The sequence below is a fragment of the Platichthys flesus genome, chromosome 16 (assembly GCF_949316205.1).
Source record: "Platichthys flesus chromosome 16, fPlaFle2.1, whole genome shotgun sequence".
Lineage (NCBI taxonomy): Eukaryota > Metazoa > Chordata > Actinopteri > Pleuronectiformes > Pleuronectidae > Platichthys > Platichthys flesus.
In genome coordinates, this window is record NC_084960.1 from 10,405,736 (window position 1) to 10,424,957 (window position 19,222).

Consider the following 19,222-nt stretch of genomic DNA (forward strand, 5'->3'; position numbering starts at 1 on the left):
GCAGATTAGAGTTAAAATCAAATCTCATCTTTCACAGAACCAAATATTTGCTGAAGAAGTCTTTCTCCCAAGTTGCTGTATGAATGAAAAAATAATGTGTCTAATCAACCCTTTCTTGTGAGAGTGGAGGATGATCTCCAAGCGCCCTCACAGGATTGCCTCTTCACCAATTCCCTCGCCGGTCCGATGACTGGGTCCTGTAATGTCCCCTGTCGGAGTGCGAGGTTAAAACATTAACATTGGCTGATTGTCCCTGAACAGGCGCCCGGCTCCCCGACGAAACCAGTGGTGACCTCGACTGTGCAGCCTGCAGCGGACATGCAACCACCTCCATCCACAACAACTGCAGAACCACAGAGGAGCGACATATCTTTCATCTTCAGCTCACCAAGAACCCTTATCTGCTGCTGTCAGTGATTACTCAATTACTGAAGCATCGAACGTTAAACTGAAGTTATTTTTTCCTACAGTGAATGTTGTCCAAAATAGTTCTGAGCACTACAAATATTGTGGTATTTGCACAGTTGGTTACAGAGTGACTATAACACCTCAATCCACTGCAGATGTTCCCTAGTTTATATCCAGATGCCTGTCAGTAAAAATGCAGATTGATGTACAGAATGATTTTACTTTGAGGGACAGATGACCAGATAAAGTGCCAAGTCATGAGCAGTTCAACATGTTTGTTATTGTAACATCTGCTTTGTTAAGTATAGCCACTGATTATGATTAATGACAGAACAGGTGAACGATGGCTCAGGAAGCCGAGCAGTCCCACTGATCCCCGTCATGACGAGAGGGGAAACAATATTTGTGATCTGAATACACAATACGTCTTGTCGACTGAGTTTCTTCTTTTTTTTTTTTTTTTTTATTGCAAAAAACTTGAGATAAATGACAGTGCATCCAAATAATGACAAGGAAATAAAGAAAGTAACTAAGTGACATTCTTTATTTTTGTCTTTTTAAACAGCCTAAGGCTTAGTACAAAGAAAAAAGATGTCGGTCAGGAGCTGGAGTTTATTTGCTTTGTCACATGGGCTCTAGTAATGTGTTCAATTGTAATATCTGATATTCATAAAAACAACGTTCAGTGACAAAAGGTTTGGGTTAAAAGCTTCACCGATTACATTATCAACAAATATATTTGAGTATCTTAGTGTATTGTTGATAGCACCTTTGTGACATGATGGATGGGACAGTGGCAAAAGAGAAGCCAAAAGCACATGAAATAAGGGGGTTTCTGACATTTTAAGGTTTATTTGTTGCTATTAAAATGGGGTGAAACACTTGATCATCGTCCGCAGTAGATGGCAGCTTTCATTTGCGGGTTATATTGGATTCATTTCTGGGTGGTGGGAGGAAGTGGAGCTGTGTCGTCCATCTTTCTAAACAGTCTTCGATTTTTTGCGTACTCCAGTAGGTGTGGACCAAACTTTCAAAACACAAGCAGCATCTTTGGCAGTAATTTAAGAGGTTCCTCAGTGCATGATGAATCAGTTTCTCCCTTTAAGTGCAGCTCACATGTCAATTGAACGTCCAGCTCTCCAGTGTGAGAGCAGTGAGCTGTCAGCTGGAGGTCAGTGAGTCAGTTCTGCTGCGACTAGGTGCACGTCCGCTTGTTGCTGTCGAAGAGACGCTGCAGGGTGTAGATTTGAGTGGCGGCAACGGTGAGCATGACGAGCAGGTTGAGGCTGGACCAGAAGGACACCCGCCACAGGTTGTCCTCCAGCAGGAAGCGGTCCCTCGCCTCGAAGGCCCGCAGCGAGGCCTGGACCTGCCGGGTCCTCTCCAGTCGCTGGTACACGGAGTCCATCGTCGCCTGGAAGAGGAAGAACAGAACAGCGGAAAGGAGGAGATGAAAGAGGAGTGGGAGATGATACTAGGTCTGAAGGGGAAATCGAAGCTCCCTGTGTTTCCCTCTCACCCTGATGTCCTCCAGTTTGTACTCCACCAGGCTGTCAGTCGCCGCCATGTCCACCCACTCCACTCGGCCTCCACTTCCTCCGCTGTGGCTGACGCTCACCCCAAAGAACACAATCTTCACCGACATTTTACTGAAGCTATTGTCGAAACACAGCTGGTAATCTCCATTCTCTGTGGGAGTCGTCCTGCAGGAAGGAAAGAAGCTGTTACAGAGGGGATTAGCTCTCGACAGCATTGTATGATTCATTATTAAGACACAACACAACAGAAGAGCGTATTAAATGTTCTCACAAATGTCTGATGACACATTTATGAGATCTGAAATCAAGTATTTTTCTCTCGAGTGCTACTTTAATGCTTGCTTCAAATTTTCTGGATGATCGGTTTTCAATACAAACAAAACTGAGCATCCCACCACAAGGGGGCGGTGGCTGGAAAGCATTTAGGTGACCCACGTGTGGATTCCTTCAGATTGCCTGAAGTCAGAGACCAGCCGGTGTCCGCTGGGTGAGATGAGGGCAAAACCAACGTTCAGACCGGACCCGGCTATCACCTGTAGGACAATGAGTAAATAATAAAGGTGAAATGGCTTTACCTCCGCCAAGGCCAAACAGTCCCCTTCAATCAAGCTGCACCAAGTTTCACACGTTCATAGACATTAGCCCCCTAAATCTGCTTGATTTTTTTCATCAAGAGCCTCAGTGGATTCCTCCCTGACCCACAACAAATCCTTCCAATGAGTTATGTTAATATGTGACCATAGTTTTAGTTTAATCCTGCATAAAAACTGACAAGTGAACGCAACTTGGCGAAGGTGATGACATCATAAAAGATGTAATCAGCAATAAATATTATGCAACAGAAAGACAGTGAAACAAAAGGACAATAAAAAGTGTATGGTTTCATTCCTCACAATGCACAAAGGTGAGACAAAGGTCAGTTTGACTAAAAGGGTCTTTTTGTTAACGCTCAGAGGTCATGCAGAATATTCTAGTTACCCACAATTCACTCACATATCCTGTGTTATCTCTGCATATTCATTCCAAACAATCAGCTCACGACCACCAGAGGGCGCAGTGTTCATATGAGGACTGTGGCGTGAGGCACAATGCAAAGGTCACACCGGTAAAAAGTTGTGAATGACTCGAGTAAGGACCTTTAGCACTAGAAGCTGATTGTTTAGAAAATAAAACTGATGCTTTGTCGTAAAAAAGTACTTATTGCAAATTCAATTTTGATGATCACTAGGCTCTCTATTTTGTTTGCGCTTAATAATATTATCTTTTGCGTACATCTTGTTCCTACTGGACGATAAATACTTTGAAAACATGATATTGGCAGTATGTGGGGAAGCGAAGGAATATCTCTTTTGTTTTTCTACTTCTTCCTTATCTCCGGTGATAGGGGGTTGTATCTCTCTGCGTATGCCTTCAAGACCAAAGTCCAGAACCAGTCCTCTTGTTTTTCAGTTAGACCCGATCCACAAAGCTTCCTCAAACTTAATCAAAACCTCAACCACGTCATTACACTGACACACAAGAGGAAACGAAAGAAAATCAGATTCACCTGATATTCAACTTCCATGGTGTCGTTACTCGCGGTGGTTTGGTAGAAACACTCGGTGCTGCCGGCGGGTAACAGAAACGTCAACTCCACGTCCTGACTTGACCCCAGAGCCAAAGTCAAGTGTCCGGTCAGAGTGAAACACGCCAGCAAACAGAGCCGTGCAGACACACTCATCCTCCTCCGGTCGCACTGCATTGTCCATTCACTCCTCTCCCACCTCCTTTTTTTCAGCACCTCTCTTCTCCCGTGTTACACATTTACAACCAAACTATTCCACTCCCTGTCTGAAACTGCCTCCTCGGGTACTGTGACGGCTGCAGAGGAGGCTGACAGGCACCGGCTCACCTCTCAACGCTGAGTGAGTGCAGCCACTATCTGTGTGGACGAACTGCGGTCAGCCAGCCGACACTCGCATCTCTGTGGTCAAATCAGCCGACACAAAAACTCTACTGCACTCATATACTGACACTTATGGTAAACGCATCCAAACCGCCCAGATAGAGGACGGCAACGGATAGGTAAGGGGTTAGAGGTAGAGCACGTGGGCCTACGTCCGGTTTTCAAAATAAACTGTTGACATGGGGCCTTAACAAAATGCATAATTGAAAAATTATTTCTTGGATCAAATTCACAAAAAGTATACATTGTCTTACCTATAATTTTGACAATATCAATTATGAGATTTTACAAAACAAATCACACATTTTTAGCTTCAAGTAGGTAATTTCTGGATACTTCAAAATACTGTAAAAACTATTTTCTCAATAAGTTCAGAGAGAAACTGATATGCGTGTGTTCATAACCTCTCTGACTACCTCCATACTGAATATCAAACATATTTACTGTATAGATTAAGAGATTTTTCAAAGTAAAGTCCAACATGTGTACAATCAAATCAGTTCACTTCTGGATATTTCAAAGTTCTATAAAAAACAGTTTGCTCAATAAGTTCAGAGTGAGACTGATATGCCTGTGTTCAGGACTTCTCTGACTACCTACATACAGAATATCAAACATGTTTACTGTATAGATTTGGCGATTTTTTCAAAGTAAAGTCCAACATTTTCACTGTGGAATAGATCATTTCAGGATATTTCAAAGTACTGTAAAAACACTTTGCTCAATAAATTCAGGGTGAGCCTGATATGCCTGTCTTCAGAACCTCTCTACTTTATGAGGTCCTGAACACATGCATATCAGTCTCTCTCTCTGGAATTATTGAGCAAATAGTTTTTACAGTACTTTGAAATATGAGCTTGTTGTGTGTCCTGTTTTATCTTATAGATGGAGCTGTGGGTCAGAATAGACAGAAAGCTTGACATTGGAGTGGTTACATCAGTGACAGAGATTCACAGAAAAAATCTTGATATTTAGGTTTTTAATATCTTTGTAGGGAACCTGTAATGGTATTTAACTATAGCAGCTCCTGGGGTCTTTGTACATCCCTTAAGTCTACTTCCAAATCAGCCTGGCATGTGTGCGATATAATTAAACTAAGTTATTTATCTGAACAGTCTCCTTCTTAGCTTCTCCCTTTTGCTTTATGTGGTTGAACTCTTAGAAACGTGGTACCTGCAGATTGTGTCATGGCAGCAGCAGAGAGGTCTGATAAAGCTTCTTCTGTCTTGATGAACAGCTTTGCCATTCATCCAAACCAAGTCCAAGTCCACCTTCGGCACGCAGGACAGAGCCGCCAGGGGTCGAAGCACCGACCCTCTGGTTCCTGGATTGGTCTCAACTTTGAATTTGTCTTTGTGGACTTGTACTTCCTTGCTGCATCTTCATTAATGCAGTCAGATATCGATTTAATGTCACCTCAAAGTGTAGGAACTGGACTCCATCCTTATCCTCTCACCAAGAATGACCAAAGTTCACGTCTGAGCCCACGTGGGTCCGAAGTCTCCCTGAAAGTAGCCGAGATTAAAGGTTGAGTGTGTACGATTACGGTGAAAGGGATCTATTGGCAGAAATTCAATAAAACAATAATCAGGGTGATGTATTCACTAGTGTGTTTCATCTAAACTGTACAAATTGTCGTTTTCTCTGCCCCGGAATGGGACCTTTATATTTAAATATACATCAGAAGTTGGTCCTCTATACGGAGGCCGCCTAGTTTTTTACAGAGGCCCAGTCTGGACAAACTGAACACCCTTTGAGTTTTTATGACACCTGAAGGCTGCCACAGGTTCTCTCTCGTGTAGGGAAGATGAGGCTGAGGGGTTCTCGGCTGCTACAGATTCTTCACACTGAACCTTTAAAATCTTGATCTCACGTTCAGTCATTAGACTGCACGAGAGAAATCACTGCACGTGTGTGGGAGTAAGAGAGGAAGTGTGAATGGAGATATTTCAACATTGCTACAGTAGAGTGTGGGGGTCTGATTGGGGGGGGGGGGGGGTTGAGTGTGTCTCCTGCTTGTCATTGGCCTCCACCCTGATTCTCCCCACCTGGTCGTTTGTCAGGTTTTGCAGCTGCAAAAGGGAAAGTCCACCTCAGCATGATTTTCATGTTGCTGAATGCAGACAGGTGGATTTCTGGCAGCCTCCAAAAGAGGTCTCCCTGATGCGTCTCCAGATTTCTATATCCGAGTTGCTTTTTCATCTGACTACTGGTGAGCTGTGTTTACTTGAACCAATCACAAGTGAGCCCACCCATTCTGCTGCCTCTTTACACTTCTCTGTCTATCTCTCGGTCTCTTTCTCTCTCTCTCTCTCTCTCTCTCCACAGCCTCTGTGAAGCAACAACATCTGACAACTTCTCGAGGACGTTTGCACACTTCATTGTTTTCAGTTATAGACAGAGCATTGCAGGTATGGTCCGACACGAGAATCCCAATGTGTACGTGGTGGACAGCCATGCCAACCGGCCTCCTATACCGTCCAGGCTGGGCCAGAGGCAGCGGCGAGCCGGGGTGGCGCAGACCCTGCTGATCCTGCTGGTGAGCGTGGCGTTGTGTGGCATGACCATCGAAGCCTGCTTCATCTACCGCCTCTACTTTCTCCAACATGTGAGTATGAACTTTGTAAAGTCTCATTTAATGGAGGTCACAATTATTTTCTGCATATTTTGAATCTCACTGGCTTGATAAGGTCTCATTCAGATTTACCTCCCTTTTGACAATTCAACTTTTAATTATTTTAAAATGACTTTTCACAGTTCAACAGAACTGAAATTCATTAATTTCTTGACTGTTGTGTATCAAACTTTGTTCTGCTATACAAATGTAAAAATCTACTGAGGTCATACCTTAATGAGAAAACATTTAAATACGTGAGCTTTAAACATGAATGTCATGAAATCTGTGATTGTGATGTTCTGTAAATTCACTACATAACCTTTAAATCTATGTATTTAAAGGTTTTTTGTTATAGGAAAGTCTCAAAAAAGCTTTAAAAAATCGTTTTATTTTAATAAAAGCGTAGGCCCACACTTTGCCCTGACCCTTCACTTTACACAACATTTTGTGAACCCTCGTGACATAACTAAAAAAGCTGACATTTACCCCAACCCCATGAATGAATGTTTTTCCGCCTTAACTGCTGACAGTGAATTTATTCCACTATTATCGGGAAGAGGGACGAGTGGAGATGGAGAAGTACATTAAAGCCCGGCCCATTTATCAGAAACCCCACTGACCCCCCCTGGGGCGATTGCACACAGACATGGTCTTTCATGATGGCCACTGTATCTCTGTGTGTGACTCAGTTTCCTGCATGTCTGATGCTGCGTCTGAGGACAGCAGTCATGGGGCTGTGTGTGTGTGTGTGGGGGGGGGGGGGGGGGAAGGGGGCAATATTTTGCAAGTATGCACATGAATCTACTCTTCATACGTGGGGCAGTGCAGAGGAGGAAGTGGTCTATTTCCTGTGACACAAATGTCATCTACCTTGTTAGCAGAGACCTGCACTGCCTTGTTCCACATACAGTACAAACCATAGAAACGCAATAGGTGGATCAACCCAACTTAGACTATCTATCTATCTATCTATCTATCTATCTATCTATCTATCTATCTATCTATCTATCTATCTATCTATCTATCTATCTATCTATCTATCTATCTGTCTATCTGTCAAAAAGTTGCACATCAAAAAATCTGAGTAGGGATCTTTTCAAAGGAGCATCTTCTGTTTTCACAATATGTTCACCAAATGTGTGTGTGTGTGTGTGTGTGTGTGTATATTAATATACAAAATATATTTATGCTTACGTTTGGTGAGATTTTAGTAATTTGCATTTCAACTCTGTCACCTGTCTATCAGTGGTGACAGAATCTGGATGTGCTCGCTCATAAAACACACACTCGACCAAGAGTTAAATCCCGTCTCTTTGCGTTGCAGGCTGCCTCAGCGTCGTCCTCCAAGCTCACTGGAGGTATTTTCCTGCTTTTTTTTCTCAAAGCATTTTTATCTGTACTTTGTATATTAAGTTCACATTAGAGACATTGTGTCTGCTCCTCCCACAGATGAAGATGTTACTTCCACCACTGAATCGCCCAGTTATGAAATTCTTCCCTCCAAACCAGTTGCACATCTGACAGGTGAGAGAATTGTCTTTGTCTTAACCATTATCCAAAGTGTCTTGTATATGGTGCAGTTTGCAGAAGGGTGAGTATTCAAATCATCGCGTTTGAGTAAAATGTCTCTTTATGCTTATTTATAATCTCTGATTTTAAATAATCCAATTTCACATTGTCCCTGTTTTTTCCCCCAGGTGGTAGCGATGTAGTTCATGGACACGAGATCATGGCATGGAGCATGATTGCAGAGCCCATCCTCTATGGAATGGTCTACAGTGATAGAAGCCTCATCATTCAGAAGGAGGGTTTTTACTATGTATATTCAAAGGTTTTCTTCATGGAGGAGGACAAATTTTACCACTCTGTCGAGAAGAATACTGATAAGTATCCTGGGAAAAGTATAACCCTCCAGAGGTCCAGGAAATACACCTTGAAAAAGAGCAAAGGACGATCCAACAGTTACCTGGGCGGAGTGTTCCACCTTTGCAAAGACGATGCTCTGTTCGTGAAAGTCAGCAGCACCGCGAAAATCCAGCAAAACAAATCCTATGAGAACGTCTTTGGTGCATTTATGATTTAAATATCAGACAGAGCCTCATCATTGTTACAAATTGATAAGCTTTGACTCATCACTCTCGGTTGTAGTCTGTCACTGGTACAACTTGTACATATAAGGCAATTCAGGGACTCTCCCCACTTTACCTGTTTGTCTGCGTTATGCAGAAATGTATTGTGCATTACTCTCTGTGTTGTCAGAACTTCTTTCTACTTTCTGTTTCCAATGACTACAGAGAAATCTGGAAAAAGGACTTCTAATGTATTGCAAAGAGAATTAATCTCACTCAATTTCCACGAAGCTAAAGGTTCGGAGTAAGAATGTACATAATTAAATTAATTTCTGAAATGTCCCATCATAGATGTTAAATAAACTCAATTAACACATTTTCCTCCTAAACTCCTTGCTGTAACACGCACTTTCGCACCATTTATTTATTATTCCTGCTAAATGATGTTGTATCTTTGTACAGTAATGTATAGACAATAAGGAAATAAACAGACAATCATGGAAAAGGTCTGCTAGTTTTCTTGGGTCTTTCCTCGGGTCATTCTTTCCGCGGTGAAGTGAACTCACTTCCTGCCGTGTCAGGTGAGGCCTCAAAGGAGCTTCTGCTCAGTAGCAGCAAAGCCTCACCCACTCAGTTCAACCACATGACACGATATGTGGAGAAGATTTTTTTAAATGCCAGAGTGACGCATAACAGGGAATTTGATATATTGGGGTGGGTTTGGCTGCACATGCAGAGACATTGGTTCTGCAGTGCAGCAGTTTTACTCATGTGATCATGTAGTTGTGCTGAACCATATGGGCTATTTTGCCAATTGCACTTAGAGCTCTGAGAATGTCATTTCTGTTTCGTGAAATGAGCCAAAGCAATTGAGAAAAACTGTAAACTTACTGTGTGATTGGTGATCAGATGTGTGAAACTCAACCTTGATTACTAAAGTTCTAGTTGCCCCTGAAAGTTAAGCCGATGATCAAAGATATCCTTATTACAGTATATACCATGATGTCTTTCATGGTATTATGTGCCTGTACGATTTTGACTGTGGAGTGAACTATTGTGCAGGTGATGATGTAAACAATGAAATTATGTCAACATGTTCTGCAGAGAACGACCACTTGACTGAGAAGCGACAGTCAGTTTTGACCAACAATATATATTCAATTGGTAATTGGGCTAACTGAAGGCAATTTTACCTAACCGTTTGCAAAGGTGGGCTAAATCATTTGAAATTTGTGCAAGCTGTTGGAAATTGTACTTGTCATTGCAAGGATGTGCTAATACAATTGCAATTTGATTAAAGGAATGAGATATTCCAATCTCTTTTGAACAAGTGCCCAGTGGTTTGGAGGTTTGCACGTGTTGTTTTGAGAATGTCATTTCTGTTTCGTGAAAGGAGCCAAAGCAATGGAGAAAAACTGTAATATAGCTAAGATTGAAATGTCATAAATCCCACAATCAAGCCACGTGCAACGAAGCACCTTGCCATTGCTTTTAAGGCGCTATAGAAACAAAGTTTCTCATTTTTAGTTATTATGATTCAGATCAGCACACTTTGTTAATCCTCTCAGCCATAGATTGCCTTTTTCAAGTCCTCGCCAGCATGTCGATGGGCCCCTGTGCAAAAGCCCCCGTCACTTTCTGTACTATTATTTGTCACAGCTCGCTCATGCACCCGCTGTTGCACTTTCCCTTCAGCTGTGTGTCTGTTCGAAGAAGCCGCTTTGAAAAGAAAACACCCACAGAGTTATGTGTTTGTAAACTGGCGGAGGAAGTGGCTGTGGAGGCCGCGGGGTTCAGGGGTAGGGGGGGGGGGGGGGGGGGGGGCGGCAAGCAAATTACCTGACTCACTTTCCAACCAACTAATGTGTGAGGAAACTGTGCTGCAGCTCAGGCCTGCGGCTACAGTCCGGAGCTTTGCAGTGTATGCGCTCTGGCTGCGCAAGTCTACCTGTCATTGGTTGACCTTGACTTCGATTTCTTTGTTATGTGGCGCACGTGTATTTTCTCATGTGTCTGTGAGCCATCACCTTCCACTGTGAAGCGTGAGAGGCTGTAGTGGCACAAGAGGGGGGAGCTGTTTTCTGCTGCGTGGTCGAGGTTCGAGCAGCTTCTCTCGAGAATCAGAGTGGGACAGCACCACTGTGCAGCTTCCACCAGTTATTCACGGTTCTATTTACGAAAGAAACGTTTTTTCCTTTGAGAAAACAAAATCAGTCGTATCGCATTAGAATATGTGGAAATAAAGCACCGGCTCTTCCACTGTGGGGCCTTTATTTCACAGTGAGCAACATGTGGTAAAATGTTCCAGCCAATCAAGAGTGAAGGAGGGAGGTGATGGTAGACGGCTGAATGCTGTCCCCTTGTGTCGGTGTCTGGATCAAGTCGATGGGAGTGGAGACCTGATGCGTGTCTGAAGTTTCGGAAACTTTGACAGATGGATTCATTTTTAAAAACGCCTCTCATAAGAGAATTTCAAACCTTTCGCTCACAGGCTGAATTATTTGTAATGTCATTTTTAGTTGAGGTTTAAACTCTTTATCCTCTTCCAAATCTCTCACCGTGTGCATACTCAGGACCTTTGATCTTCAGCTTTGTTTATTTTTAATCCAGCTACAGTTTTACAATTTCTTGACAATCATAAAGTATTTTATTTTAATTAGTTTTGACTCCTTCCTAGTCTGTTACATTTGTATTGTTATATTTGGGCTCTAACATTGTCCAATGCTGTGTGATCTTCAAATAGCTTTTAATTGTTTTCTGTTGTGTACCTTCAATTTTTAACTTGTGAAGCACCCTGTAACTATGTTTTGAAGGGTGCTATTATTATATTTATTATTATCATTATCATTATTATCGTCAGTATTGCTCTTCCCTACAAAACCCATCTGACGCATCTTACATTCAGCAAGATCTTTTATATTTTGTGATTTACCGACATACACTGAAAAACAATGGCGGCCCACATGTAACCTCAGTGACACTGAGGTGAACATTATGGTAAAGAGGTGATGAGGGATTTCACAGTAGCTGACACACATCTTCATGAGGATACACAGCTGTCGCACGTCCGCCTAGACTTCAGGCAGTGGAAAGCCAAGGCAGGAACAAACCAGCCCATACGAATGCCACTGATAAAGGAGACAGGAGTGGGTGTTAACTGTGTATCTGTGCTATCTGCATTCAGATTCAACATCTTGGACATCTCCCTGGTGTAATCGAAAGCCGCAGTGGTAGCATGTGGTGAGAGATATGAGACTGTGCAGCTGAGGTTTGGAAAAGAGTTCTCAGATGAAACCTCAGTAGCTTGGAAAATATGTCACTGGGCTGTGATGACTTATATTATGTTCCAATGACCTTTATCTCTACTGTTGGGAGGTAAATCCGAAGAAATGCTTCAGGAGGTTTGTATGAAGAGTTTCTATTTTGCTCTGTCAGACTGCGGAGGGCATATTCCTCGACAGCGCTCAGCAGGGGGGGGGGGGGTCCCGCTGTGTCTGCGGGGTCCCACTGTCAACTTCTGACCTCTCACTTTCACTTTTTATCCAGGGTCTTCAAAAGCACTAATTAATCAACGTAGGTTCATTCACCCTGTTTAGCTCCACAGCGGAGCTTTTGAAACACATGGAAGATAAGAAACACAATGAAGAAAAGATAGTTTTTCATTTGTATATGTTTTAATTGCAGTTTTTTTTTTATCAGATGCAAAAATACACTTCAAACGTTTCCAGAATCAATGCAATTTTTTTTCTGAATGATGTACAAACACTGTCAGGTGTGACAACCGAAACTCTTTGACAAAACCAAGTAAAAACCGTTAAACATGAAACCTTTCACATACACCACCATGACTTTTGATTTCAGGATAGACGGCGTGCGGTCAGAGTAGTGAAGGAGAATCAGGTTCGTTCTGTCAAGTCCTTTCACTTTTCAGTTTAAATAGAGATGAGGAAAAAACAATATGAATGAAAGTAATTGTGTTTATTGTTTTAACATGATAAATAAATAAAGGAATTCATTATAATGAAAAGAAACAAGAATTCCACACTGAAATGTCTTTCTTCTTGAACACTTATCAGCTAAATGGTTGAGTTTACACAATTTTAACTATTTTATTGCAACAATTAATAAAGAAAACACTTTGCATACAGTGTATGTATGTTACACAGGGACACACCTGTCCAAAGAATGTTGTTGTATATCCCTACGTATACGGTACATAAATACATACAAACATAAATATATAATTAACATAGTTAAAACATATCAAGAAATAAATTAGCAATAAGCTGAATATGATTTGTGCAAATAACACAGTCTGGCTTCAAGAGTTAGTTTCTCTGCCAGATGTTGCACTTCAGAACAATACATTCATGGAGCTAAATACACACATTAAAATCCAACAAGGAAATACATTCTAATAAACAGCCCAGTCAGATACGTTCAAATGTAACATGCTCCTTTGTTTAAGAAGCAATGAGAACAATCCACCTTTGGTTCTCTTATATGTTATAATATAATATAAAAGTTTTAAAAAATCCCCTCGTACCTACTGTTTACTTCATATTGTAAAATATCTACATTACTACACAGCTGAACTTTTAAGTGTGAATTTGAAAAGAAGTCGTAGTGATCTCGTCATCCCAGGACCGATCCCAGAGCTGCTTGCACGCCGTGATTACCTTATCAGCCGAGATAATGTGACATTGAATAATTTTAAATTCAGTTGGGGAGCATTTCGAATTCAGTCCTTCTCCGTCATCTCTCTGACTGCAGGAGGATGAGTCTGTTTGGTAACAAGAGAACAATAAATTAGCTTTGACCGGGGTCATTGGGTCCTGTCGGGCTGGACGGTCTGGACGGGCACCCTGCAACATGCCAACGGTTTAGAACAGATGTCTCATATCAGAGCTGCATCTAGGGCCTGAGCATGTAGATGATATCGAGATGAGTTGCAAAGTCAGAGAGGTTAATGCTATTTTTGGGTTCAGGGTTGATGGCGACCTCCAGGGTCCATCCGGCAGACAGCTCCTCTACCTTGCCCAGGAGGCCTGTGCTGCACAGCGTCGTGTTAATCAAACCCTCCAGGAGGATTTTCTTGTCCCTCTTCAGAGTCACCGTGTGCTCTTTTTCACAGGAGTTCAGTGTCACCTGGAGATTTAGGAAGTAGTAACCGTCCCTCTGTATGGTCAGATTGTATCCCTCTAAGACCAGGTTCGGGTCTGGATTCTTCGCCAACCATTTAGTCCTCCCTTTGTCTGTGGGCAACAGAAAAGCTGCAATTAGCTGTGCATGTGTTTTCTCAGAATTGTATTTGGAAAATCATGTGTTGAGTGAATCACCCACTACTGTAAAAAACACGTGGTTAAAATTGATATGCTGGAATTACATATCCCCTCTGACCAGGACATGTTCTGTGTGTCCTAGTTTGTGAAAAGTGACCTGACCTGTCATATGTTACACAAATGAAACAACTTTACCATCGATAGCCTGGAAGGTGAGCATTTTCCCTTTTCCAAAGTCATGGTCGGAGGAAATCTGTTGAAAAAGGAATAACTTTAATCTCAAAATTTCAACAACAAATGTGGTCTATGACACACTGTTCAGCAACATGCATCATAAAGTGTTTCAACTGGCCAGGAGACAAGTGCCACAAAACACCTCAGGGGTAAACAGTGTTGCAGCCAAACCGAATACAATTGAAGTTAATGGAGAACAATTCTTCAAACGTAACCCCCCCCCCAGGAGAAAACAGAAAAGCCTCCATAATGCTTGTGTGGTGTCATCCAAGTGTCCACAAGCCCTGACTCCCGAAGCGGAGTCCTTTACACCATGTTTTCGTTTTACCATTAACCGTTTTTCTAGTCTTTTGCTGACTCAACACTTCACCCACCCCTCCGTCGGCATAGTGCCGAGTGAATCATGAGTGAATTTTCATCTTTGGGTGATCTATCCCTTTAAGAGTGAGCACAGAATGAAGCAAGTCAATCTGCAGAAAGAAAACAAAGAGACAGCAGCACATTAAAGTGGCATTTCCACGAACGGGGCGATGACGCCACAGGTCGACAGATGAAAGCACAAAACTCTGAAGCTGTGGTTTTCTTATCGACGGCGTGTCGTTCGACTGGATTTGCGCTGTCCTCTGTGGGAAACAGAAACACAAAATGTGCTCACAACGAAGGTGACAAGAGGGTTGTGGTTTCTGGCAAAAGGATCTTTGACCCAAGGAGGTGCAGTAAGGCAGCTCACTTTCTCCAAATGGTCTTTTATTTTGGAACTTATAGAATAAAAAAGTACCGTTCGTACTTTGTTGTTTTTGTATCTACCGGGTGAGATTTGTGTAAAATGCCGATGACGGAGGTCTGTGAGCAGCTGTGGAGCACAGGCTGAATTTTTCTAACCAGCTGCTACTATCAAAACCACAAGAAAGAACAGGTGCACTGCTCGGGGAACTGTATTTCACCACAGCAGGGCTCACGTTCGTCCTCTGCGTTACTCATCCAAAAAGGGCTTTTAAAAGCTGTTATACAAGTTCACAACCTTAAAACTCAATGAATTCCGTCTGTCTCACCTGACGTCCAACCGTGAAGTAGAAGATGACGAACACGACTTGCATGATTGACAGGACGATGGTCCACAGCAGGAGGACGTGGACGAGGCAATGCTGGGTACGCTGTGGCATCGTTAGACCGACAGTGACAGAGCTACTCGAAGACAAATGTAAAGAGCCGCCGACCGCCTGCACAGGTCCTGCAGTTTCCTCTGCCGTGCACCAAGACAGTGTGTGTGTGTTGCTTCCTGAGCTCAGTGTGTGCATGTGATGAGGACGTTTGGGTGTATGACTGCTTTCTGCTGTGTTCTGAGTATCTATACAACAAAAGAGGAATACAGATGGTACTTTCCCTGTATGTTGCAGAGGGAAAACACGGCCAGCCCAGATTGTACTTATCTGTGTCTCGGGGCTGGCCCTTTTCTTGCTCTACTCACAAACACTCAGACAAAAAAACGAGGAACCGAACTCACTACAAGGGATAGACGGAAGGAAAGGCGAACCTTGACATGGATTCTTTACAAATGAATCATTCAGTTCCTTATTTTTATTCAACAATATGTGGTACTTTATGATCCATGAAATAATATTTTACATTATGTTTTGTGTTAAAACTGAAAGTCTCTGCTTTTGCTTTTTTTACTTCCATGTTTTCCTGTTAATATTCTTCATTTTCCTAAAGGTTACAGAATGTATAAGAGTAAAAATTTAAAAATCTGCCCCCTGGTTTGGAGCTGCACAAAAATGTTAAGGGTTCTTCCTTGGGTCCAGCCCATGGAAAAAGACCTTACTGTGTAAATCCTATTACTATTATGTAATTACTTATGGGTGTTCGTTTTATTTGCTCAGTCTGCATTATGTTGGTAACCACTGGTTGCACTTATTCCTCAGTAATGTTAGTCACCTTCACAGCAAGACCTTGACAGGCTTGAAGGAAATGTTTGTTTATCTGTGGGCCTCATCAAAAATTCCCACCTGAGTCTATATTTCTATATATTTAGGCAAGTTCAGGTCAGTTTCACTTTCTCTGTTTGTACTTTGCTGTGGGAAAGTTTTATAGCAGCAAAACAGGATGGGCTTTGTTTCAGGTATGTGTCATCAGAGTGAATACCTGCCTTACAGGCCAACTATTTGAATGGGAAGGTTCAGGTCAGGCGATGTCAAACAACATGCCCAGACTTCGCAAAGTAGGATTGTATTGTAGTGAAATATAAAGACAGACAGAAAAAAAATATTTGAGTCTGATATTTTCCACACTGAAATGTCTTTTTGAATATTTGAGAGTCAGCATTGTCCAGACACGCACATTTAAAGTGAGAAATACTCAGAAGAACATAGAAACACGTCACAGCCACATATAGTTTGCGTCTGCACTTTCGGAAGAAGAGTGGCGTGACTCTGGGTGAATCATATTTGCATTCAAAAGGGAAAGAGGAAACCCAGTGTTACTAATATTTCGGGAATGGCCTTATTGGTGCCAGCGTAGTTTGCGTGGGAGTGGACACAGATACACTACTGGGCTAAATTAATAGTGGAGAGGCTGACACGCCACATCGATGAAGGATGGAAAATCAGATTGGAATTTTCCTGAGAGCAATGACACACAACCATTGTGACACTCTTCAATTACTACTGTCAGTGTGAGCTACCGTATAATCACTACGCTTCCTCACTTTTAAATGATGATTTACTGCCATCTAGTGGATGTTAATCAATGATGCGCACTAAAAGTATTCAAAGTTTTCCCAAAGTCACAAAGGAAGCGGATTTGATTCACTTGAAAAAAGAATAGTTCTGTTTTTCTGAAAAAAATTATCTCTGAAATTCCGACTCTCAGTTTTATAAATTGTTAAGAGATCAAATAGAGAAGTTCCACTTGCTGTGAGTGTGCAGCCAAATACAGAGGGCACACATCGATAACCTTAGGTCAGGACTTTCCTTTACAGAGTAATAAAAAAAACCTCAAAAAACCAAGGGATCTAGAAGTAAGTAAGTAAGTAAGTAAAATTTATTTATAGAGCACATTTAAATACAGCATAACTGACCAAAGTGCTGTACAATGACAATAAAAGGCAAATAATACAATATAACAATACAAATTGACCATAAGTACTAAAAACTAATACAAAGTGCAATAACATTCAATAACATTCAATAACAGGAGGCGAACAGTTAGGGGGAAAGGAAGGCCAGGGAGTAAAAGTGGGTTTTTAGCCTAGATTTGAAGGCAGAAATGGAGGGGGCGGATCTTATGTTCTGAGGGAGCTGGTCCCACAGACGTGGAGCGGCGACAGCAAAGGCCCTGTCACCTTTCTGCTTGAGCCGTGAGCGTGGCACGTGCAGAAAACCCTTGCTAGAGGATCTGAGGGACCTTTGGACTGACTGGGGCTGTACAAGGTCAGTGATGTAGGCCTTAAAAACAAATAATACAACTTTAAACTGTATCCTAAAAAGAATGGGGAGCCAGTGCAAGGAGGCCAGAATGGGGGTGATGTGCTCACGCCTCTTGGTGCCAGTTAAAAGACGTGCAGCTGCATTTTGAACCAGCTGTAGACGTCTGAGTGAGGATTGGGGGAGGCCGAGGTAGAGGGAATTGCAATAGTCCAGCCGTGATGTAATAAAGGCATGAATTACTATCTCCAGGTCTTTATGAGATAGGAAGGTTTTGAGGCGGGAAATCACTCTAAGTTGGTAGAAACTAGTTTTGACCACATTACTAATCTGTTTGTCAAAACAGAGTTCAGAGTCGAGGATGACACCCAGGTTTCTGGCGTAGGGTGTGACAAATGGAGTGAGGTAACCTAAATTATTTAGAGTAGTGCATCTTGCCTTGGGGGGGCCAAAAATGATGACTTCTGTCTTGTCACCATTTAACTGGAGGAAGTTGTTGGCCATCCAGTTTCTGATATCTTTAAGACAGACCAGGAGAGATTGGATGGAGTCCCTAGATTTTAATGGCAGGTACAGCTGTGAATCATCTGCATAGAGGTGAAAAGAGATGTTATGCTTTCTTATAATGTCACCCAGTGGGAGCATATACAGGCTGAATAGCATGGGACCCAGTATGGACCCCTGAGGGACCCCATAAGAGACAGGGGCTGATGATGAAGAGAACTGGCCTATAGAGACAGAGAAAGTCCTGTGTTTAAGGTTTGCTTGCATTACAATTTCAGCATGTGTTTGTTTGTTTGTTGCATCGAGATATTTTCTTTGTGGGAGGGCAGTAAACAAATGTATACAATTACAAAGGTAAATGGAAACGAGAGAATAAAAAAGTAAGGGGGGGGGGGGATTGTTTTTTTATTCTATTGCAAAATATCCAGGAGACTTTCTGTTTCCAGATTTTCGATGACAATGTTTCCTTTTCCCTTTTCCATTGCAAGTTTGGATTTAAACTTTTACAATTCATTCCCTTATTCAAATTCTCCAATAGGCTTCTTCTTCTTTTTTTTTACTCTTTTACATTTTAACAAGTACCACCACCATGTTTGTTTGGTACATCAATATATATATTTATTTATCTCTATTCTTTGTACCGCCCGTTTAAAAGAGATATTTATTGATTTTAAGGATCTTACAATTAATCAATAAACCAAAAATGTAAATACTTGTTTTCATTCATTAATGTGCAGGAAACAACAGCAGGCAGCTGTGAAATATTTGCTTCATACTGAGGCAGCTGTGCATCTGTCTCTACACCAGGGGGCAGGAAACCTCCAGTCTAACACACAGTGAGCTAATCAATGAGAAACCAACCGACCTGCATTAAGCCAACTGATTGATTTAAAGAAAACAACAACAGCAACAACAACAATAACAACAACAACAACATGTATTTCACAACATTTCACAAACTTATCACACGTTTCCTGAGGGAAATAGAGTGTGTTCAGTTTGGTCCCTGCGGTCTGTAGTGCTCTGGCAGACATTCAAACAGCAGGAGTCGATATGTGGAAAAACCAATTTGCTGGGCTATGTGGCAGATATCAGTGCACAAGATGGCTCAATTATGATTTTAATGGAATAATAAATGATAATAAATGATAATAGGCACTCATGGGGAAGTACTGCAGTCTTATTAATGAAACTTTTACGAAG

General features: G+C 41.9%; 3 protein-coding genes across 3 annotated transcripts in view; 2 read left to right on the forward strand and 1 right to left on the reverse strand.

The window, feature by feature from the left end:
* dnm2a (dynamin 2a) overlaps positions 1–945 on the forward strand; it is a 28,347-nt gene extending 27,402 nt beyond the window's left edge. The window contains exon 21 of the mRNA XM_062408357.1: positions 262–945. Coding sequence (XP_062264341.1) covers positions 262–292 — 31 coding nt within the window. The 3' untranslated portion in view covers positions 293–945. The remainder of the gene's footprint in view (positions 1–261) is intronic.
* Positions 934–3,979, reverse strand: LOC133971125 (transmembrane emp24 domain-containing protein 1-like). The gene is made up of 4 exons (XM_062408359.1): positions 3,493–3,979; positions 2,382–2,479; positions 1,928–2,111; positions 934–1,822 (listed from the first exon to the last, which is right to left on the reverse strand). The coding sequence occupies exons 1-4, from the start codon at positions 3,685–3,687 to the stop codon at positions 1,604–1,606; spliced, it is 696 nt and encodes a 231-aa protein (XP_062264343.1). The 5' UTR covers positions 3,688–3,979; the 3' UTR covers positions 934–1,603.
* Positions 3,980–6,220: 2,241 nt separating this feature from the next.
* Positions 6,221–9,084, forward strand: tnfsf14 (TNF superfamily member 14). Its single transcript, XM_062407182.1, has 4 exons — positions 6,221–6,499; positions 7,833–7,866; positions 7,958–8,032; positions 8,206–9,084. The coding sequence occupies exons 1-4, from the start codon at positions 6,305–6,307 to the stop codon at positions 8,589–8,591; spliced, it is 690 nt and encodes a 229-aa protein (XP_062263166.1). The 5' UTR covers positions 6,221–6,304; the 3' UTR covers positions 8,592–9,084.
* The last annotated feature ends 10,138 nt before the right edge of the window (positions 9,085–19,222 follow it).